This window comes from Ursus arctos, unplaced genomic scaffold, assembly GCF_023065955.2.
Source record: "Ursus arctos isolate Adak ecotype North America unplaced genomic scaffold, UrsArc2.0 scaffold_5, whole genome shotgun sequence".
Classification (NCBI taxonomy): Eukaryota; Metazoa; Chordata; class Mammalia; order Carnivora; family Ursidae; genus Ursus; species Ursus arctos.
Genome location: NW_026623067.1, coordinates 12,933,674 through 12,956,674, shown reverse-complemented (window position 1 = coordinate 12,956,674; position 23,001 = coordinate 12,933,674). Strand labels below are relative to the sequence as shown.

General features: G+C 59.3%; 1 protein-coding gene across 2 annotated transcripts in view; it reads right to left on the bottom strand.

Annotated features, from left to right (window-relative positions):
* Nucleotides 1-22,278, bottom strand: part of FLT4 (fms related receptor tyrosine kinase 4) — a 40,392-nt gene extending 18,114 nt beyond the window's left edge. The window contains exons 1-10 of one of the 2 annotated variants that reach the window (XM_026507700.4): nucleotides 22,152-22,278; nucleotides 6,932-7,028; nucleotides 6,077-6,321; nucleotides 5,800-5,912; nucleotides 5,515-5,677; nucleotides 5,168-5,307; nucleotides 4,666-4,834; nucleotides 4,270-4,387; nucleotides 1,349-1,503; nucleotides 1,097-1,259 (exon numbers count right to left, since the gene is read on the bottom strand). In XM_026507700.4, the coding sequence (XP_026363485.2) occupies nucleotides 1,097-1,259; nucleotides 1,349-1,503; nucleotides 4,270-4,387; nucleotides 4,666-4,834; nucleotides 5,168-5,307; nucleotides 5,515-5,677; nucleotides 5,800-5,912; nucleotides 6,077-6,321; nucleotides 6,932-7,028; nucleotides 22,152-22,218 (1,430 nt within the window). In that variant the 5' untranslated portion in view covers nucleotides 22,219-22,278. The remainder of the gene's footprint in view (nucleotides 1-1,096; nucleotides 1,260-1,348; nucleotides 1,504-4,269; nucleotides 4,388-4,665; nucleotides 4,835-5,167; nucleotides 5,308-5,514; nucleotides 5,678-5,799; nucleotides 5,913-6,076; nucleotides 6,322-6,931; nucleotides 7,029-22,151) is intronic. The other variant, XM_044387306.3, reaches the window with a different exon arrangement.
* Nucleotides 22,279-23,001: the final 723 nt, after the last annotated feature.

The window sequence follows — 23,001 nt, the reverse complement described above, 5'->3', positions numbered from 1 at the left end:
TGTGGCTCCGCGGTTCCCCACCACCCCCGCCTCGAGATGTGCCCCTTGCTGCAAAGTCTACCTAGATCTCCCAGGGGCAGCAGAGTCACCACTCCTGCTCTCCCCCGTCCAGAGCTGCAGCCCCTTCCTGGGTTGGGTGTGACCCCAGTACCTTTGGTCTCTTATTGGGATATGGGCCTGGGGTCCCAAGGGAGGCTCTTGTCTGCCCCCAGCAGAGCAGAGCGGCACCCCAGGGTTCTGTCAGTTGGCCCAGAGCATAAAGGTAGCGCATCAGAGGAAGCGAATTTGGAAGTGCCTGATGGTCTCGAAGAATCTCTTACGAGCCTTGGATGCAGCAGGCCGCCCCTACAGAGCCACCTACTCTGATCGTGCTGGGGCCACGGCCCGTCTCCGTGCGCAGCTGCTCTTCTCCTCTTTGGGTTCCCAGCACCCATCCTTGCCCAGCCTGTGACCCTCTACCCTGCCCACAAGGATCTCTAGCCGAATGGCAAGTGTGACCCCCCGCTCCCCCCACTCTGTGCCCTTCACTGCTGCCTTGTGCCCTCCAGACCGCTGGCCACCTTGGCACCCTCCTCACCCATCTCCTGCTTGTCGGGGTTGTCCCTGCTGGGAGCATGCTCCTGGGCCTGTCTGTCGTGTTGGCGCCAGGCAAGCTCTGCCGCTACAGCCGTGACCTTGGGAAAGGCAGGCCCCTCCTCTGACCCTCCGTTGCCTCCTCTATAAGGGGCCATCGTGAACACGGCTCAGAAAAAGCTAACTGGGCATGGTTGGTGTGTCTCGGGGCTCAGTACAAGGCTCATGAAACTGGCTCAGGTCCACCCACTTGGTGCCCAGGTCCCTTGGGTCCTCCTGGATGAGGCAGTTATGTCTCCTGGGGGTTTACTTTCAAGGGAGGTGGGTGGGGCCGCACCATCCCCAGTGTCCAGTGCAGCCTGACTCATGCTAGGGACGGGAGGGGCCTTGCTCAGGCGACGTGGGGTCAGGGATTGGCTCTCCCCGAACTGCGGTAGGCTTCGAGCTTAGAGCAGGGCTCTGGGAAGGGGTGCAGGCGGGGAGTGGGGGTCACAGCCAAGGTTGGGGTTGGGGCCACACTCACAGGCTGCGCTGGGTGAAGGCCTTGCAGGGAGTCCACGGCCGCCAGTGCCACTGGATACTGAGAGGAGGGGGCACCCCGTAGGCAGTGCAGGTGAGGGCCTGGCGACTGTGGCGGGAGTAGGTGCTGGGGGAGGAGGCCTCCTTCTCGTGGATGTGGGGGGGCACTGGGGGCACAGGCAGACAGCTGGTCAGCAGGCCCCTGCCACCGCCCGCCCTCCCCTCCGGCATCCCCTTGCCCATCCTGCCCCTGTACCGTTTACCACCAGCTCGAGGCTGATGTTTCGCCGTAGTCCAGCCGCAGAGTTCCACAGGGCGAGGGTGTAGATGCCCGCACTGGCCTCCGTCACCTCCTTGAGCACCAGGGCGTGCGGACTCTGGCGCCCGGACACTGACTTTCTGTCCTTGTACCTGGCCCAGGAAAGGAGTTCAGGGGACTGCGTGGACCCCACTCCTGCCCCATCCTGGCACTCCTTCCCTGCCACACCCAGGCCCCAAACACAGCAGTATGCCGTCAGGGGAGGCAGGAAGAGGCTGGTGTGAGTCCTGAAGGGCCCAACTCCAGCCAGAGACCCCTCCTGCCCCGGACCAGGGGGCTGCAGGGAAGTGCGGCGGGGGTTCGGGCTGGGGCAGCTGACTCTGGACTGGAGAGCAGGTGGCCTAGGGGCTGTGGGGATGGTTTGCGGGCCTGCTCTGGTCCCGTGGCACCTGTAGGCTCAGGACTAACCATAGCACCCTGTACGCCCCGTCTCTCGCAGTGGTATGTGCTGGAAAGAATTGGAGGTGCGGTCCCCTAGAAACACAGCCAAAACCCTTACCCGTGGGGGTCCCTGCCTCACTTTCTGACCCCAGCTCTGCCCTTTCTGGAGCTTTTCAGATATGGAAACTTCTTGCTGTCCTCACACTCCCACCTGGGGCCTGGGGACTCGTTGTCCCCACCTTGCTTGGATGCTCAGTTCTCTAGACACCTGTATGGCCCTCTCTCTCCTGTATATAAATACCCACTCATTAGAGTGACCTTTCCCTGCGGCCCTAGGAACCTGCTCCTGCCCTCTGCCCTGCTTCTACCTGCCTGCTCATGAGAACCCTGGTTTTCACACATATGTCTTTGACCATTTGTCTCCCCCACGGAGCGGTGCAGAGACTGTCCCCGTATTGCCGCATATTGCCGTTCCCTCCACCGGGAGTACATGCGGTGCTCAGTGCGTATTCACATGCAAACAAATGTACATGCAAATAAAGGGATACCTTACACCCCAAAGGGTGACTTCTGCCCAGGCCTGAGCTGGGAGCTGCAACCCTGGCTCTATTTGGGACTGGTCCTCCCTCAGGCAGGTACCTTCCCCTGGCATTTAGCCAGGGAGCCGAAGGACAGGCACACCCTTGGTCTGAGACCAGCAGTGAGGGGGATGTAGGGGAGGGACATCACTCATCCGGGGACCCACGCAGGGCAGGGCAAAGCAGACCCTAGGCCACGTGGTCTGCCAGGCTCTGATGCAAAATGCAGGGTCCGCCACCTGCTGTGTCAGTGATCCTACGCAAACCCCTCCAGGGCCCCAAGCCCCCAGGGTCCTCGTCTGAACACTGGGGAAACAAAAGGAACTTTCTTGCAGGGGTCGTGAGGTTTAACTGAGTTACAGCAGTCAGTGTATGCACTGTGCTGGACACAAGCTTCAGGAGTGGAGGACCGGCCTGTCTATCTGTCCACTAGATCTCTACCCGTCCACGTACTCATCATCATCCCTTGACAGCCTAGAAGAGTGGGCCCCTGTGGGCTGTGGTGGCTACTAGGGCCCTGAGGCCATGTCTCAGTGGACAGTGGGCCCAGCTGAGCACTTCTTGGAGGCAGGTGTTGGCCGAGTGAGAGGAGAAAAGCCAGATGTAGTGGAACGGTGAGAGGCAGCCAGCTGCCTGAGCGTCAGGCCTGGGCCAGACCCTGGAAGCAGCAGACCTGGGCTTCCCCCCACCAGAACAGCGTGAGTCCTGCTGGCCTTAGAGGGCAGGGGACAGAGCCCCAGGTGTCTCCAGGAGGCTGACGTGTGAGGGAGGCTCCAGGCTGCCCCCTGCCCCCAAATGCTGGTCCTGCACCAGGTACCCTCAATGGACCCCAAAGCCTGTGGCCTCAGAGGTGGCGTTATACCAGGCCCAGGCCCAGGGCATCCTGAGGTCCTCCCAGGAGTAGCCTGCTGCCAGCCTACAGCTAGCACTGTGAGATCCCAGCTGAGAATGTCCAGGGCCTCTGCTCGCTCAGCCCCAGGCTTTCCTAAAAGGTCATCCCCTCTGGAGGGATGTGCCCCAGGCTGGGAAGTGCAGGGCTCCTCTGGCCAGCTGGGAAAGGATGACGCAGAGCCCTCCCAGGGGGCTCAGGGCTCAGGTAGGAATGCCGTGTCCCCTCCCCCACCTCTGTTTCCTGGTCTGCACCTTGGGTGTCAGGCCAGAGTGTACCTCTCAGCGTTGGGCCCCGCGGACTGCTCAGATGAGCCAAGGGGGTGTGGGGGTGTGTGGGGGGTGCTATGCTAACCTGAGCTCTTAGAGAGCTCTCTGGGAGCACCTGGCAAGGGTGGAGCCACCACTAAGGGACCCTCCCCCCCCCACTGACCCTCAATACACCCTGTAGGGAAGGGCTTACTCTCAGGTCACAGACCAGAGCTGGGGCTCTGGGGCCTCCTGGAAACTCTGGCTTTCTGCCACACAGCTCAGGCCCGGCCCAGAGCCTGGCTCTACAACAGCTTGTGGAACCCCTGTGGCATCTCTGAACTTCTGGACAGGAGGGTCCTGGGGTGGGGGGCAGCAACCTGTTCAGAGGGAGGCCTGAGAAACCCAAAGCCCCTGCTGCAGGGCAGGCCAGAGCTCCAGGACATCGTCCAGCTGGCGGGGCGCTTGGAGATACTGAGCAGGTGCAGGGATTGGTCAGATAGAGCCCTGCACGGTGCCCAGCACCCCCACCCACGATAGCAGGCTGGCCGCTGCAAGCTTGCAGTTTCATAGCAAGATAACTTTCCCTCCGGCTTAAATTATGTATTAGGTGCACCTTCCTTAGAGTGTCTTCAGAGGAGAGGCCCTGTCGGGGTCTTGGGGCACAGACCCTGATAGTGGGGGATGCCACCCTTCCCACCCTGTGGTCTGTTCTTGTGCTGGGCCTGGGGGGTCGCAAGAGGCAGGGGCCAGGGCTGGTACCATTGGAACTCCGGCGGGGGGTACGCCGCTAGCTTCACGGGCAGCTTCACCAGCTCGTCTCCTGCTGTGGCCTCCAGGACAGGACCCTTGAGCCACTCGACGCTGATGAAGGGCTTTTCTGCCAAATGGGAGGCATCCGTGTAAAGCCAGAGCCTGGAGTCGCTGACCCATCCCTGCCCAGGTACTCCCAGCCATGGTCTGTCACCCCCAGTGGCCAGATGCCTGCAGACCGGGGCTCACCCTGCCCTCGGGGGGTCCACTCATTACCCTCCGTTCCCTCTGGCTAGACTCCACCCTGCTCAGGTGCACCCTGACCTCTGACCCCCACGCACACTGCACATGGACCCTTGCTCCCCAGGCCTGATGACGGACGCCCGGCCCAGCCCCAGGCCGTACCATGCACGATGACCTCGGTGCTCTCCCGGAATCGCTGGATGCCGTTGTTGGCCTCGCACACGTATGGGCCCAGGTCGTGCTGGCTGACGTTGTGGATGGTCAGGATGCTGGAGAGCTCTGTGTGAGTCTGCTGGGAGCGCCGCTCCGGCACCCACTTACCCCGCTCTGCCTACCCACACCCAGGGGAAGCCCAGGGTCAGAGCAGGTGGGTTCTGGCAGAACTGAGCACCAAGGGCACGTACCCCAGCCCAGCTATGGCTCTGGAAGCCTTGGACCCAGACCCAGAATTTTCCATGGGGTCGCCCCTTTCATCAGGCAGGGGCTCCTAGGGCAGGATGAGGTCCAAACCTCTTCTCTTTGGAGGCCAGTGTGCACCAGGCCCAGTGGGCGTGGGCAGTGATGGGGACTCCTGGGGACAGTGTGGGCATGGGGCAGGTGTAGGCAGTGACAGGGACTCCGGGGGATGGTTCCAGGATGGCCCTGGTGGGGCTGTCGGCTTCACCTGCTTCCCTGGATAGTCCCAGTTGAAGGTGACACCTGAGTTGAACTCAGCCCACACAGTGCAGTTTAGGACCAGCTTCTCCCCGACCAGCAGCTCCAGCGACTTCTTGGGAAACAGCTGGATGTCATAGAGCTCGTTGCCTGGTGACACATGCACAGTGACCCCCACGCCCCTCACAGGATGGCACACACGCAGAGCGCTGGGCACAGGGTGTCACTGAGACCAGCTGTGGCCCCTGTGGCCCCATCCCTGGCATTGGGGGGATACCCCGTCCTCCTCCTGTGGTTCTCCCTGGACGTGGGCAGTGGTGCCCGGAGGAGGGCCCTGCTGCAGGGGGCAGCCCGTACCTGTGATGTGCACGAGGAAGGGGTTGGAGAGGAAGTCTTGGCCACCCCAGGTGGTCTCACACTGCAGGTACAGGGCATCGCGCAGCAGCGGTGTGGGCACACGCATGCCACGACGGTCGTCCCACACCACCTCCTGCCCATCAGGCCGCAGTGCCGAGTTTTGCTGCAGGGACATGGTGGCTGTCAAGACCCCTTCTCCTGGCCAGACCAGTGGCCGCCTTTCCCCGGGACGGGAGGGGAGGGGCTGGATCCTGGGGTGGGAGTCGGGGAGGTGGAGGGCCGTACCGATCGCAGCGTGACGTTGAGGCCGGGGATGGACACCAGGCAGGGCACCCACGTGGAATCCTTCCTGTTGACCAGGAGCGTGTCTGGCTTGTTGATGAATGGCTGCCCCACGTCTGAGGAGAGGGGGACAGGTTGTGGGAGGGGAAGGCGGGGCTTGGGGGTCCTCTACTCAGGTGAGGGGCAGTGGGGCAGCCCCCCCGGGTCTGCGGGTTGGGGCTGGGGCTGCGGGTGCCAGATTTCCCGCCAGGATCCAGGCCCGGGTGTATGGCCCCCTCACCTCTCACGAACACGTAGGTGCTGGCGGCTGTAGTGCCCTCTATGCGGGCTTGGATGTACTTGTAGTAGCAGCGGTAGCTGCCCGTGTCGTTGGCGCGGGCCTCACGCAGCAGCAGCACCTTGCAGTAGGGCCTGGTGTCCGTGCCTTCGCAGTCTTGCACAACTCCTGTGTCCTCGCCGTCCTTCTCCCCTGTGGCCGGTGCCTCCTGAGCCCCTGGCCAGGACCACTCGAGGGGGTGCTGCCCCCTGGCAGAGGACACGAGAGCACAAGAGGGGCCCCAGCTGCAGCCCCAGGGCACAAGCCTTGCCCGTAGCTTGTCTCACCCAAAGGTCAGAACAGCCCAATTTCTGAGCACATGCCATGGACCCAGCCCAGGGCAGGGTGCACCCTGAGGCCCCTCGGGGCCTTTGGCTCTTAAGCCTACGTGGGGTAGGCTGGCCTGCAGAGAAGCCTGCTGACCATCCCTGGGGCTGCAGGGATTGTAACAGGCCTGAAGTCTGTGTGGGTGGGCCTGGAGCCAGTGGCAGGTGGCTGGGGGTGGGTGTAGGGGACCTGGGGTCCATGAAGGGTAATCAGGCAGGTGGGCATGGACTGGCCTGGGGTCACCCTAGAGTGACCCGGGGGGGGGGAGTAGGATGGGAGTGGGTGCAAGGTGTCTGCGGGGCCAGGGATGGTCTGTGCCTCCAGGTGCCCACACCCAGGTGACGAGGGAGCCCCACTAAGCCTTGAGGTCCCTCTGCCCTGGGGAGGGGCTGCCTTCTGGGTTCTTCTCTACCATCTCCTGCCTTGGCCTTCTCTGGTCCCCTTGGTCTGGGGGGACCCAGGCCCCTGTCCCCATGGCTAAGGACCGAGTACCTGCAGGAGATGGACAGGCTGTCACTGGAGTCGATGACGTGTGTCTCTTCTGTGATGTTTAGGGTTGGGGGGGTCATGGAGTAGCCACTCGCCAGGCCTGGGGTGGAAGACAGGGTTAGTACAGCACTGGGTCGTGAGTTCACACGGTGACATGGTGACGTCAGTCTGGTCCTGATGGGCCTTCCCTGCCCCTAAGAGCATACTCCTCCCTAGGGCAGGGGCTGCCCCAGCTCTTGGAGCTGGGCAGTACCTGTGAGGCCCCAAGACAGTCAGTAATCTCTACCTTGGGTGCCCCTGGCCCTTGTCCCTGGCAGCAGACTGGTCCCAGCCCCCAGTGAACCCTGACCTAACTGATCCCCAATCTCTGGCCCCACACACGCTGAGCTGCCAGTATGAAGTCGATGGGGGAGACCTGGGGTGTGTGACCCTCACATGTCTGTTGGAAGTCCCCTCCCTCCTGAACTTCAGATGCTCGACCGGTGCTTGTGAGGGCATCCCGCGCGGTGCAGACTCTCCCCAAATGCCCAGAACCAAGGGCCCCTGGCTTTCCCCCCAGATTCTGCCCATGAGCTCACCCTCTCCTGGGTCCTGTGGGGTTTACATCATGTGTCCTTGGCTCCATCTGCTTCTGTGCACCCTTGCAGCCCCCTCTGGCTGCCCTAGCTCCCCCCAAAACCCCGGGCCTCGTTCCTTCATTCTTCCCACAGGGCCTGACCCCAGACACACAAATAAGCTTGCTCTGCCTGGTTGAAAACCCCGCTGCTGCCCGAGCAGCTTCTTGCCCCCCGTCCTCCTTCAGCAGGACCGTGTGTGCCTGTGTGTGTGCATGTCCATAGGTGTGGGTCCGTGTGTGCGTGTGTGTGTTTGTGTGTGTGCCTTTGTGGGCATGGACTTGTGTGTGGGGGGCTGGTGCGTAAGTGGTGTGTGTGGCTTTGTGTGTGGATGTGCATGCATGTGTCTTTGACATGTTGGTGTGTGCGTGCCCATGGACATGCGTGTGTGTGTGTGTTTGCACACGCGCATGTGTACGTGTGTGTGAGATCCCGGTGGGGGCGGGAGCAGGCCTTGGGGGAGGTCTGGACCTGGAACTCTGGCAGATGCATCCTGCCAGGACCATCCTGAGACAACAGGAAGAGAGGACTGTGTGGCTGGAGGCCCAGGGCTGTGTCCTGTCCCTCCCCCTGTGTCCCTGTCCTCCTGGGGGGCACAGCCCACTATTGGCCCCAGCCCGCAGCCCTCTCCAGTCCCACAGATCCAGCTCCTCCGTCCTCCCCAGCCCAGCTCTCTGATGCCCAGTGTCCTGCCCCGGCAGCTAACTGTGGAACGTGGATCCCAGGGGCCCCCCGCCATAGTTGCCTTACACCATCCTGACCCTGACCCGCCCTAGAAAACAGTACTAGGACGGCATGCTCTGTACACCAAGATCTCATTTCAGCATCCTATGGACAAAGCAGCCACTAGCCAGGGCCTGGCTCGTCCCTCCCTTCCATGCTTCCTGCTGGCCAAAACTTTCTAGGCACCACACCACTGTCAGTCAGAGCAGAAGGTCCTCACTGAGCATCTAGTCCCATTGTATAGACCCTCCTGCTGGACGGCACCACGGCTTTCAGAAGGCAGCTCCTCGCCTGGCCTCTGTGACCACTGCAAAGTCCCTCCTTCACCTGAACCCAGTGCACCCCCTCCTGCCACCAGTTCCATCCTCCCCAGGGTGAGTGTTAGCCCTCCATGCACACCAGCCTCCACTGCACACCCCCAGGGCTGCTGCCAAGGGGGTGCCCTGCAAAGGGGAGGCTCCCCTCGGGTAGTTAGGGCCTAGGAAAAAAAATCCTGGGAGGGCACCTCTCAGTTGGGTGTTGAAAGAGAAATAGGATTTTCCAGGCAGTGGAAAAGCCACAGCAAGCAAATAACTGGCCTCTGACAACAGAAGAGGAGGGACAGCGGGTTGCGTTTGGACCTGCAGGGGACAAAAGAGCTGCCCTCCCAGTGGACCAGTTAGGGGTCAGGCCTGAGGCTGGCATGTGGGCACCAGAGGAGAGGCACGGCAGCCAGCACCCACCTGCCCCAGACCTGTGCATGCTCCCCGGTGAGGCCTGCAGCTTGCCCTAGGACCCCCAGGGAGGCCGAGTGTCCCCTTCTCTGGGATACACATCTGGGGCACACCCCCTGACTATGGAGCTGTGGCAGATGTCAGCCCACCTTCCTTGGGCAGCTCCCTTTTGCTTCCAAGATGAAGTAGGGGCACACTAGGACTCTGGCCATGCCCTTCTCTCCAGCTTCATCTCCTGACACATCTCTGAGAGCACAGAGCTCTCACCCTTGTCCCAAAGTGCCAGGCTTTTCATAACTTTTTTTTAAAGATTTTATTTATTTATTTGAGAGAGAGAGAGAGAGAGAGAGAACACGAGTGGGGGGGAGGGGCAGAGGGAGAGGGAGAAGCAGACTCCCTGTTAAGCAGAGAGCTGGATGTGGGATTCGATCCCAGGACCTTGGGATCATGACCTGAGCTGAAGGCAGATGCTTAACCGGCTGAGCCACCCAGGCTCCCCCAGGCTTTTCATATCTTGAAGTCTTTGCCTTCACCTGTCCTTTTGCCCTGAACATTTGTACTTCCTTTCCTTCGGCAGAGCCCCCTCTTCAGGGCCTTGTTCACATGTCCCTTCCCTGTGGCGGGGCAATCAACGTTACTCAGGCAGCTTCGGCCTCCTGAGCCCCTGCTGTCAGAACGCTTCTCAAACTGAATTGTGGTTTTCTGGTCACATCTGAAGAGAGGCTGTATTTTCTTCACCTTCCTAAGTTCAGTACAGAGGAGATGCACACTGAAGGTGGAGGGGTGTATTCAATAATGGTAGGATGGGTGATGGATGATCAGATGAATAAATGGGTGGGTGGGTGGATAGGTGGGAGGGTGGATGGGTGGAGGGATAGTTGGATGGATTGATGGTGGGTAGATGGATAGTGGTTAGATGGAATGATGAATGAGTGGTGGATGGGTGGGTGGGATGGTGAACAGAGGGTAGATGGGAGGATGAGGGTGGATGTTGGATTGTGGGTGGATGGGTGGATGGGGTAGATGGGTGGTTGGATTGTGGGTGGAAGGGTGAATGGGTGGGTTGGTGAACAGAGGGTAGATGGGTGGATGGGGGTGGATGGGTAGATGGGAGAGGATGGTTGGATTGTGGGTGGATGGGTGGACGCTGGAGTGCATTGATGGATGGGGAATGGGGCCTGTAGGATCTTCCTCCCTACCAAAGGAAGCATCCACATCACTGTACTAAACAGACAGACCATCTATTGTTCTTTCCGATCCTTTTATCCATCTGTGCAAGTCTCTCCTTTGTTGCCCCAGTGCCCCTGTCTTCACTCCCTTCCACCAGGCCCTGCATGATCAGCAGGCTGTGCTGTAGATCTCACTGTCCTCCTCTATCCCTTCTACCTTAACTGAAACCTGGCTTTCTGAAGCACCACTGCCCTTGAGGTAGTAGGGCTCTCCACGGCACATGCCTGGCAGTGGAGAGCTTCCTGGGGTCATCTCCCTTCTCTGATGTACCACCTGCTTCTGCTGTCATTAGCTGCCATCCTGGTTACTTCCCCTCATTCTTTGCTCCTGGCTATCCAGCTCCCACCACCCCAACTCAGGCCATTCCCCATGGTTTCAACATCCACACGGGTGACTCACCGGCCTCCTGGTCCTCATCTCCACTGTCCTCCCTCCTCCTCTCAGCCACTCACTTCCTGGGCACACCCTGGACCCAGTCCTTACCAGAAGCTACGCCATCACCGAGTCCCTGCCTTCCTGCACTGCTCTCCCCATCTCCTCTGCCTCTTGCTAGGTGCCCTTGTCCCACCGCTGCTAAGTCCTTCAGCCTCATCAAAACTCCCAGTCCAGGGACCCCTACCCATAGATACCCCCCCTGGTCTCACCCCTGTCCTGGCACAGTGAGGCCCTTCGCCCATCATTCGGATTGTTTCCTTGCCTCTCACCTTCCACCCCAACCCTGCAGCACCACCATGGCCCTCTTGGGCTCAGCATGCAGTGCAAAGCCAGAGCTTTTGTTGCTGTCCCACCCCCTCTTTCTTGTCCTGTAGGCAGACCCTAAATGGGCCCTTGGACTGAAGTTCAGGGTGTTCCCTCCTCCCTCACTCTCAGCATTAATGAAGTAAAGCCATTAGATGGAGATCATCTTCCTACATCCAAGTTCCTCACCCCCTGCCTGGGCCCTGGGAACCTTCCGGCACTCCCCCTCCCAAGGCCAAGCCCTCCATCTTCCATCCTATAAACAAACCTTCCCCTCCCAAATTCCTTGATCCTCTATTTCTTTCCAGCCCTGCCCCCTTTCCTACTCCCCATTCACAGCAAAACTCTGCTTGCTGTCCCCTCCTTTCACATTTGTTCATCCTCCCTCTGGGGTGCAGATGCCACCCCTGTTTTATGGAGCCATTGGTCAAGGCACTCCATGATCTCCTTGCTGCAGGACCAGTGGGCACTCCAGGCAGGGAGCAGGGCTGTCTCCTCCTCTGCCACCTTTTGTGAGCTCACCGCCTCCTTGTCCTCCTCTTTCCCCTCTGCCCAGCACCACGTGTATCGCTCCTCACTCTCTTTTCTATATATCTCTCCCTGAAGTGTCTAGATCCCTCCAGAATCTCTACCTCCTGTCCTTCTCTCAACTCCAGTCTGAAGTATCCAGTTGCAATAGCGCTTGGCCATCCTACAGACACCCCGGGTCCCAGATTTCTGATGCTGAACTCTAGACTCACACCCTCTTCACCCCTTCCAAGGCTTCTCCTTGATAGCTCCCATCTCCCATAGGGGAGCAGCTGTGGATGTGCTTCTCCTCACCCTGTCCAACCACCCACCACCAAAGCATCCCAGAGCCAGCCCCTGCTCTCCCACTGGGGCCTGCCCAACTGCACTCAGTCCCAAAGTGGGCTCCTGGGCTTACTTTTACCCGCCTTCAGTCCTGCACACAGTTGTTAGTGATAGGTAAGAAACAGAAACGGGCCATGTCATGCTTGTGCTTCAATCCCATCAGTGACTTCCCACTGCATTTTCAGGAAAACCCAAACTCGTGGCTGGGCCCCTAACCCCCTTTCCATACCCTCTTGGGCCACTCTCACCTTGTGTTCATGTCCTCCAGCCATCATGCCCTTCAGGCTGTTCCATAACATGCATGTTCCTTCCTGTCCCAGGGCCTTTGCACATACTCCTCCTGATTTGCCTCTTCTCACATGCCCTGCGCAGGCTGGCTTCTTCTCACCCTCAGGCCTTAGCTTAGTCATGACTTCTGACCCCCTCCAAAACCTAAGTACCCCTTTAATATTCATCTTAACCTCCCGGTTGCTTCATCCTTCTTGTCACAATTTGTAATTATCTTACTCATTTGTCCAAAAAACGTTACTTTTTAGGAAGATTTTATTTATTATTTGAGAGAGAGCACAAGCAGGGGGAGCAGCAGGCAGAGGGAGAGGGAGAAGCAGACTCCCCGCTGAGCAGGGAGCCCGATGCGGGACTTGATCCCAGGACCTTGGGACCATAACCTGAGCTGAAGGCAGACACTTAACTGACTGAGCCACCCAGGCACCCCTCAACTTATGTTTTTCTGTTTCCTCTACTAGACAGTAAATTTCAGTGGGGAGTAAATTTCAAAGGACCAGGACAGTCTCATTTTTTTACCCCACCCCATGTCTAGCACAGCATTTGCCACAGAATCAACACTCCATAAATACTTGTTGGATGAATAAATGGGTGAGAGGATGGATGGATGGATGGATGGATGGATGGATGATTGAAAGGATGGAAATATGGGTGGATGGATGGAAAGATGGCTAGCTGGATTGTCAGATGGACAGATAGATGAATAGAAGGACAAATAGATGATAGAAGGGTGGATGGATGGGAGGATGAATGAATGAATGGATAAAAGGATGGAAGGAGTGATGGCTAGATAGAAGAATAGATGGACAGGCAGATGGATAGATGGAAGGATGGGTAGATGGATGGGTGGGTGGGTGGATGGATGGATGGATGGATGGATGGATGGATGGATGGATGAATGGTTGGAAAGATGGATAAAAGGTTAGAAGGAGGGATGGCTAGACAGAAGTGTAGATGGATAGATAGACAGATGGATAGAAAGATGGGTGGATGGAGGGATGGGTGGATGGACAGATGGATAGATGGAAGCTAGATAGATGGAAGGATGGTTGGAAAGATGGATGAAAGGATGGAAGGAGGGATGACTAGGTAGAAGGGTAGATGCACAGACAGAAGGATGGGTGGGTGGATGGATGGATGGATGGATGGATGGATGGATTGCTGACTGGCTGGCTAAACAGGCCTCAGGTTTTCCTTTAGGTTGAAACTATGTCAGACCCTGTCATTCCTCTGGAAAATATGTTTCCACTTTTAAAGACCAAGCTCCCTGGTGACCACGTGTACCCCAGAATGCTCAGTAGCTAAGACAGATTTGACCCAACAACTGTCTCAACCAGAGGTTCCATGCTGCCCAGCCCCCACCTGCAACCCCAACGAAGATGCCTCCTTCCTGCTGGGCTGTTGTCTGTCCCCACTGTCCTTCCCTTCCTGACAGCAGGAAGCGCTGTCATCCTGGCCTCTGCCGCACTCCCCCTGCCTTCCTGTTCCTGGCCCAGGAACTGGCTTCTTCCTTCCCCTGGCCAGCAGCCCTGGCCCCCCAGCTCGCAACAGAGCAGTCGGGGCAGGCGCCGGGCCGAGGTCAGGGAGGCCAGAGTGCACACCTCCTCTTCTCTGTGCTGTCAGCAGCCTTGGGCAGTGGGGACCCTGGCGTCAGCCACAGTCGGCTCCAGGACACTGGGATCCTGGGTGAGGGGCGAGCGGCAGGAGGTGGGGGTGTGGGAAGTCCTGTGTTTTAGGCACTGACCATGGCCTTTCAGTCATTTCCTCCTTTGATCCTCACACAACCCGGGAGGAAGGGAAGAATCACGAGTCCAGTCAGCAATGAGGAAACTGAGGCTCCAGGACCCACAGAGGCAGTGGGCTGGCAGCTGGGCGGGAGCCCAGGTCTGGCTGAGTCCAGGCCCGTTCCTGCCCAGGTCCCAGTCCTCACATCTCTCTGTCCCCTTCTCTCCCAGCACTACCCTGAGTGTCTGCCTCTCTAGTCCTTAGCAGCCTTTCTGACCTCCAATTTGTCCCTCAGCCCAGAGGGGTGTCATGGCCTGAGGACACCTTCACTGGCTCCTTGTGGCCTTCTGGAGCTGTGTGTGCCTTTGGCCTGGCCTCCAGGTGTGAAGCCCATCCCAACAGTTCCCGCCCTCCTGGCTGGCTTCACCTCCCAGTGCTGCACTTCCAGCATCCACCAGGTCCTTGCCCACCTCCCTGCTGGTCTTAGGTTGTGTCCTTTGTTCTTTCCTGTTCTCTGTGCCTGGAGAATCGCTGCTCCTGCTTGGAGACCAGGGGCTGAGTGCATGGTCCCTCCCCTGGCCCTGTCCTTGGGCACGGCTCTGTCCTCGGATCCAGCACAGCCAACCCATCGGGATGGTCTGTGAGCTCAGGGGTGTCCCACCACACACTGACAATTTCTTACTGCAGACGCTGTCATGGTCACCCTGTGGGTGACGGGGACTATGTGGCAGTCCTGCCAGTCTGATCCACACTCTCCTTAGCAGGTATGTCCAGGACGACAGAGGCAGCCAGGGGCCAGGCTGGAAACTGGAGGCAAACCGAAGGAGAAACATGGGGGACAGCTGGCCAGGTGAGGCAGGGCTTGGGGTCTCTATGCATCTCTCCTAGAGCTGGGCAGATTTAGGGAGACTGGCTCCAGGTCCCTCTCCCTTCACTCTTGGAGGGGAGGCACAAGGGTGTTCAGTCCTAGAGTTCCCCCTCCATGCCTGGCTGGTAACCTCTGTGCCTCCAGACATCAAGGGTGAGGGTCAAGAGGCCACAGTCTCCTGACCTTACAAGACTGAGATGGCTGGGATAGGAGGGGCTGTTCCCAGAGTGTGCTTGGAGCCCCCTGAGCCTGGCTGTGTGCCCCGCAATGCCACTCTCGGGCTGTATGGCCTCAGGGAAGGCCCTTCCTCTTTCCAAGCCCCAGTTTTCCCACTTGCAAAATGAGAATTATCCCCAGGATGATAGGGAACCACACATAACATGATACCACGTTACAAACCATCGCAAGGACACACTGTTGCTGGCTCATGCACCCTGAGCCCGTGGCTGTGACTGCTGAGTGTTTTGCATGCCACAGCTGTGGTGGTGGTGGTGGGGTAGGGGGGTCAGAGAAGGCCTTGCTGGCAGGAGGTGAGCTGAAATGTGCTTGGTAGACCGAGTAGGAGCTTGCTGGCCCAGAGAACACACAGGGCAGACGGAACGTGCAAGGCTAGAATATGGGTGACCTTGGCCTGTCAGGTAGATGGAACAGATGTGGGTCAAGGAGGCCATAGAAGAGGGTCCTGGGTTGCAGGCCCGCCTGAGGCTCTTGGCCTTGCTGACTGGTGTGCTCCCTCCTCTTGGTGATGGCACCCTCCAGGGCTCCAAGCCCACCTTTGAACTATTCCATCCTCCCCAGCAGCTTTCCTGAGCTCCAGTCCTGCAGGGGGTGGTGGTGGGGCTTTCTTCCAACATGTTTCTGGCAGGGCACCCCCACCCCTCAGACCATACCACACCCACCCCAGGCAGGAGCCACAGGGCGCACCACTCCCCACCCCACAAGACGAGCACATGTTTAAAAGATAGAGAATTCCCAGTATCGGCAAGGATGTGGGCAAATAGGCAAATAGGCACTCAGAGCACTAAACGAAGGCTCATGCTCTGACCCCCAAATTCTGCTCACCTCATACATCCTGTTAGGATAATAATAGCAGACACGGATTTAGCACTTTCTGTGTGCCAGCCCGGGCCTGCACACCTGCGCACATCGCACCCCACTAATGCCCCCTGAGGTGGGTACTATTCTTGTCGTTTTGCCATTGAGAAAACTGAAGGCATGGGGGTTAAGATGCTGCTCAGAGATGATCTCCGGGGGAGAGGATCGTGGGAAGCTACTCCTTACTCTGTACGTGCCTGCATTCTTTGTGTTTCTGCAGCTCGAACCATCTTTTCTGCATCCGCCCTGGAAGCACGGCTCTCCTTTCCACTAAGGTCTCCCATCCTAGTGGTGGTCACCTGTCAGGCATTCCTGGCTCCACTCAGCCCCCACAGCCAACTGGCTGGTAACTCTGTGCCTCCAGACATCAAGGGTGAGGGTCAAGAGGCCACAGTCTCCTGACCTTACAAGACTGAGATGGCTGGGATAGGAGGGGCTGTTCCCAGAGTGTGCTTGGAGCCCCCTGAGCCTGGCTGTGTGCCCCGCAATGCCACTCTCGGGCTGTATGGCCTCAGGGAAGGCCTCAGGGAAGTCATGTCCATCCACAGAGGCAGCACCCACGGTGGGGAGGGGAGGGGGCTGGGAGCTGCAGGCTTGCCCCTCTTCTCTCCCTTGCCCCCCCCAAAGGGCAAAGTGCTTTGCACTCAGACACCTAGCAGGGAACACCTTCTGCCCAGAAAGCCAGATCCTGGGACAGCTCCCGTCCAGTCCCCCGACTCTCCAGCCCACTGTCCGGCCGGCCCCATCGTCCATCCCCTGGCTCGCCATGTCAGTGCCTCCCCACTGGTCCAGCATTACCCAGTGCTTAGATTATCTTTCCAGAACATAAGTCCCTCTCCTGCCTGAAACCATTAAGCTACTTGGGAGCAGAAGCTGCATTCTTCGCACGGTCTTACAGATGACTGGTGCTCCCTCCAACCCTAGGGTCACATGTGGAGGCCCCCTCCTTGGGCCCCTGCTGCATGTTTCTGCAGCTCCAAGCAGTGGTTGGCTCATTGCATCTGACAGGTGCTTAGTGCAAGGAGGACAGGGCTTATGCTCACCTTTCATGGTGGCATCCCCAACATGAGACTTGGCCTGTGATTGCCAAGACTCCCCTGAGGGTCTGGCACAGAGCGTGTGGGCAGGTGTGGAGGTGAGGGATAGAGGTGGAGATGTCCTGCACTGAGGTAGGCATGTTGGCCAGGGGGAGACTTGGGAGGAAGGCAATGTGTCTGCGGGGCATGCTGCTTTTGAAAGGTCTCTGGGACGGTCAAGGTAAAAATGTCCAAGAGGTGGTAAAAAATGTAGGACCCCCACCTGCCGACCCCAGCAGAACCTTCCTTGTGGAATGCAGACAACCACCTGCCCCTTCTAACCCCTTGTCCCCATGCCGTCTGAGACCAGATACCTGACACCTGACAGTCCTTCAAAGCTTCTCTAGCGCCTTGCGAGCCATTTCACCCCTCCAGCCTTAACTGCTATGACACAAAGCTGAAACCGTCACACACCCTCGTGTAAAGCAGTTTGATTAGCCATTGTACACCTAGGAGAGGTTCCACTGCTAGACCCTCCAAACGTGCTGTGTGTGCCTGCGTGCGGCTTAATACGAATGCATCTCCATTTGGTAGAATTTAGGGCAGCTCTGAGGATGATGCTTTAGGTTGGGTGAGGATCAGAGCTTCCCCCAAACCCGCCTGAAAGCCCGCATTCCATGCTCTGGGGCACACAGCTCGTGGGAATGGAGCCCCCTCGAACCCACCTGCTTGGAGCAGCACCATCCTCTGCCTGGAGTTCTTGGCAGCACCCCCCCCCCAAGGCAAGGTGAAAGGCAGGGCGTATCTAGAGCCGGAGAAAGGTCATGTGCTGGGAGCTGGGGTGTGCGGTGCATGCAGGCTAGGTGGACACGGGGTTAGGGATGCCCTTGGAACACCAGCAGGAAGGGTCTGGACCACCAGCTCAAGAAGCTGGTGCTTATCACTGGGGGTGCCACCGAAAGCTCAGATCCGTGTTTTAGAAAGGTCCTGCGGGGCACCTTTCTGGAAGCGGGGGGGTGGGGGGGTGGGGCCAGTGGGAGCCTGGGCTGCTGGAGCACCCCCTGTGGGTGACACAGGGGGAGGGGCACCCTGGCAGAGGCTCGGCTCCCAGCTGGGTGCAGCCAGCTGTGCCAGGCAGTTGCCCTGGCCTGCCAGGGGTCAGGACACTGCTCCCCGGCGGCAGGACGGGCGGTGTTATCAGACAGCCCAGCTGGCTCAGAGGTGGCCCCCCAGCGCTGCTAAATCGGGGCCGTGGGCTCCTGCCGCAGGAAGAGGGAAACGCAGGCAGGATGTCCTCTCCTGTGGCCGACAAGTCCTTTCCCATGAACCCCTGCTGACCTCGCTGGCCACGTGGCGGGGCTCCCCCACTCGCCACCCTGACCTGCTCACGGGGCCACCCACACCCTGGCCCGGCCTGGGGGGTGGGGGGCGGAGGTGGCCCGAGGCGCGGGAGCCCAGCCGGGGTGAGCTTGCGGCTGCCCCACCCAAGCCCAGCGGCTGCCAGCCCTGAATGCCCGCACCTTCCTGCTCCCAGACTTCTCCCTTCGGCATGACCGGAAAACTGAGATCCCAGAGGAAGCCAGTGTCTGAAAAGGATCGAAACTCAGGAATCCCTGGCTCCAGCTGGACACGTCGGCTGCCTCTGGCTCCGAAGTCAGTGCAGGGAGTGTGAGGGGCTCTCCAGACCCGTCCCTCAGTCCACCTCCTTCCCCCAGAGGCCTCTCAGAGAGCTATGGGGGACAGGCGAGGCCCTGGTGGGGAGAAATCTGCCCTGGGGAGGCAAGTGCCCAAACTGCAGTGGGAGGAGTGTAAGCTAGATACAGAGAAGAACTGCTCCCTCCTGGCTAAGACCCCACTTAATTTTCCTGGGTTCCCGAATTGCCCTCTGTCTTATTACAGTCAGGTGCTCCCAAGGTTCCTCCTTCCTTATCTGGCCCAGTTGCATCAACTGGGGTCTCCCAGGAAGTCCCGCTGGGCACCTCCTCCTGGAGGACTTGGCTCCCGGAGCAGCCCTTCATCTTTCCCCACCTGCATTCCTCCTTGCAGGGTCCCCATCTGGTAAACCACCTTCATGACCCATTCTGTGGCTTAAGCCAGAAACTAGCATGCATCCCTCTCACCTCCTCACTTCCTGTTGCCCCCTCCCTTATGGTACCTCCTTGCTGTGGGCTCCCACCTTGTTTTGCCCCTCTGGTAGTGCCTTCAGGGGACCTGACCAGGTGTCTCCCTGCCCACAACGTCCCTTTTCCAGGTGTGCTGTTGGCTCCTGCCACCTCCAACTGCCTCACCTACCCCGCCCGCCCCCCGGGGTTCCTCGGGACTCAAGCCTCATCTGATTACCCACCAGGCCCCACACACCATCTGGACTTTCCTGCCTCTGAGCTTCGGAGGGGTTCTTTGCCCTACTTGGAATTCCCTTCCTTGGAGTCTGCAGATGCCTTCAAGAAGCCCTGAGCCAGAAGCGATGCCGCCTTCCTCTGCAGCCCATGGCTACCAGCTGGGCCTCATGGGGGTCCTGAGCACGTCTGTCCCTATGAAACACGTGTCTGATACCATGTCTATGTCCCAGCCAGGCTTGCACTCAGGAAAACCCCTGCAGGATGGGGCTGGTCCAAGTCCTCCCTGAGACCCCCTGAGCAGGCTCCAGATTGTGTGACTTGCATAGAACTGCATTCTTCTTCCCTGGGTCAGGGTCCCGCTGCCTGGGGCAGGGTGGGGGTGGAACAGCGGGGAGCTGGCCAGATAATCCTCATTATACCTCATTCTCAGTCTACTGCCTGGTCCTGTGGGCTCTGTGCTCTGAGGAGGAAGAGAGCCCTGCAGCCACAGTGACTGAGCTGGGGCCAGTGGCCCACAGGACCGAGTAGGGTTCCCAGCCCCCACATCCTGTCTGCACTGACTGGCATGCCCTGTCCCTCTCCCATTGCTCTGTCCACACCTGGGTCTGGCTCAGGGCTGAGGAACAGGGACAGCAGAGAGCTGAATGGCTGGCCACACGAGACTCAGCCCACGGCAGGGGCCAGTGTCCTCAGGCCAGGGCAACCCCAGCTGCCCGGCTGCCCCTCGCTTCCCCTACATGTCCATCAGCTGATTGCCCACTGTCCGGTGGCACAGACAGCCTCTCTCTAGACTGAGCCCCCAAAACAAAACCTCCTGGGCCTGTCCTCTGCCACCTGCCCTCTCCACGGGGACACTGCCAAGGAACTGCCTTTTGGAACTAGACTAAGACCCCCAGCCATAAAGTCCAGCCCAAGTGCTTGGCCATTGCACTGCTGTGCATGGGGAAACTGAGGCACAGGGAGAGGAAGTTGGGGCCCAGGCCACCCAGCCAGGAATTTAGGGGCAGAGCTGGGACAAAAATCTGGATCTAGGGCTAACTGCATACTTTTCGGGGTCAGCTTCAGTGTCCCCAGGATTCTCACCTGCCAGTGCCTGGCCACCCACTCTGGCTGTCCTGACACTTGGCTGCCCTAAAGTATTTATGCTTCTGCTCCAGCACCCCCCATCAGGCTGGGAGCTCCCCAGGGCAAATGCAGGGCTCATTTCCCACCAGCCATGCTGCGGTCCAGCTAGGCCACCCTCCTCCATGGGCCCCTTCAGCTGACATCCTCTCTCCTCCTCTTTGCTTCCTGACCTTGGTAAGAACCACCTGAACTTCCTGTAGGACTGGCCTCATCCCTTTTGCCTCCACCACCTCCAGAGCACCCAGCCCCAGGCTCTCCTGGTTCTCACACCTTGCAGAATGTTCCCTGTCTCCCCGGAAGCCTCTGGCTCCCTCCCTGGTGTGGGGGAATCACATCCTGGACTCTGCTCTCCTCCCTCTCCAGCTCCCCAGCCCAGCCTCTCTTGAGCTTCAGACACTATACCCAGTGGCCTGCTGGATGTTTCCTCAAGCAGGGGTCTCCCACTCCTCAGCCTGTCCCACTTCACTTCTCTCTCCACACTCATTCGCTCACTCAGCAAACACACTAAGATTCTGGGAGAGCCTGGCCCTGGGCTGGATGCAGGGGAGCAAGGAAGGGCAAAGAGGCAGCCCCTCTTCTCTGACCTGCCCCAACTCAGAGGCCGAGGCCAGATGTCCTCCTCCATCCTGCCTCTAGACTCATCCACACCTCCTTCACCTGCCCTGTCCTCTGCCCTTCAGCCTGTGAAGGCGTAGAGAACGGGGCTCTGTTATCCTACACATCTAGTGGACCATTTCCCTTACTGCTGGCCTTTGGGAACCTTGCAGGAGTTACAGATGTCCTTGTTCTATGCTTCCTCCTCTGTAAAATGGGTCTAACACTCCCTTGTGAGGATTACTAAAAGAGATGAAGCGTGTCAAGGCAGGATTCAATAACTGCCGTGTTCGAAAATAGCAAGGACCCCCTCCAGCTCTTCCAGCACGGTTCTCCCAACCGCTGGGGACCCATGACCCTCTCTCTACCCTCATTCTCTGGGTCACTAGATCTTGTGTAGACGTCCCGCTCATCCTCACCCATCCCCTGACATCTCTATACAAGATATTCCTCTGCTCCCTTTCTCATCTCCCACACTCCCTTTTCTCCAACCGCACGCAGGCAACTTCTGACCATATTTCTTCACAGACCATACCCTGCGTCTCTGTGCTTAAGACCCTTCCGTAGCTGCTCCTGCCTTATAGTCCAAGCGCTTGAGTTCGGCCTTCAAAGGCTACTGTCCCGTCAAATAGAGGGAGCGCTGGCTTTTTGCCTCTTCTGCCACGTTGATCTCTCCTGGGTTGTCAACTCAAGATTCCCAAGTTCCCGTGTGCACCTGCGCCCAACCCGCCCGACGGCGCCTGTCTCTGGTGGTCCCCGGACCCCTGCCTCCGCAATCTCTGGGCTGGGGAAGGACACCTGCCCGGAGCGCCCTCTGGGGGACCGACCTCGAGCGCAGCTGGGAGGCGTCGGGAAGTGCGCACCCGGGTCTGCGGCCCGGCGGGGCTGCCTGGGTACCGTCCCAATTGCGCGGGTGGGAGGGCAGAGCAGTGCAGCGCCGGGACTCCCCCGGGAAGCTAGTAAGCAAGCGAAGGATCCTAGCTGAGGACGCGGTGCGGCGGGGCTCGGCTCCGAAGGAGCTAAGCCACCCATAGTGGAGGGTGGTCGAGGACCCCGAGCGCAATTCCTGCGCTGCGGTGCAGACGGTGCCCGGTCCCTGACCCGGCTGCAGTCTCCGCCCGCCCTTTCCTCAGCCCGGCGGACCCGGACCCAGTCTGCCGGACTCCATCCGGCGTCCGTATCCCCCGGCTCCCAGCCCCATCTCTTCTGCTGTCCTGGGCTCCCGGGGGTCCAGTGCCCCGCCCGTCCCCCGTCGCCCCGGGAAAGCGTCCCCCCTCGCGTCCAGCCGCGCGGGCAGAGGGCTCACCGCGCTCGCCGTCGAGCAGTCCGAGCCAGAGCCACAGGCGCAGGCACAGCGCGGCTCCCCGCTGCATCTCCGGCCGCTGCGGCGCGGGTCCGACCTGCGCGGCCGCCGCTCGGGGCTCGGAGTGTGGGCGCACAGAGCGAGCGCGGGCGGGGCTGGGGCCCGGCGCGGGCGGGGCGGGGCCTGGGCGGGACCCCTTCCCCCCAAGGGGCGGGGCCAGGCCCATCGGACCGCCCCTCGCACCTATCAGTCCCGCCCCCCCGCCGAGGGAGCTTGCTGGCTAGATCAGAGGGTCCCCGTCTCGCTCAGCTGCTGGAGGCTGGTTAAGGTCCCACTTCCGAGCCCCCCGGGGCTGCTGCGGGCGGACGGAGAATGCAGGTAATGCACCAGTCATCCACTGCGCGCTAAAAAGGGAATGAACCCCGCCGCGGTCAAGATTAGACAAAACGTGTCAGCGCGTATTTTTCTGTAATTTCCTTTAATCAATAAATACAGTGTTTAAAGTAAGAAAAAAAAAAGCAATGAATACAACTTAAAGACAGCAGTATGTCAAATCTTTGAGAACATTAAACAGACTTTATCTTTACCACTTACCTGGTGTGGATGGAGGATGTAACCTTGGGGGAGGCATCCAGTATAACAACACCCCCCCCCCGCCCCGCCGCATGGCCTCTTCTTTAGGTCTCCCCCAAATAGTTTTACTCTGAGCTCATTCATAAGTCCTTGTATCAGGTGACACTTTACTCTCTGACTTGGCAACCCTCTCACAGACTTCCTTTCTCTTTTCAGTTCTGTCTCTAGAATTTTCCTATTTAAAAATAAATCCCATGACGATGACTATTGCGGCCTCCCT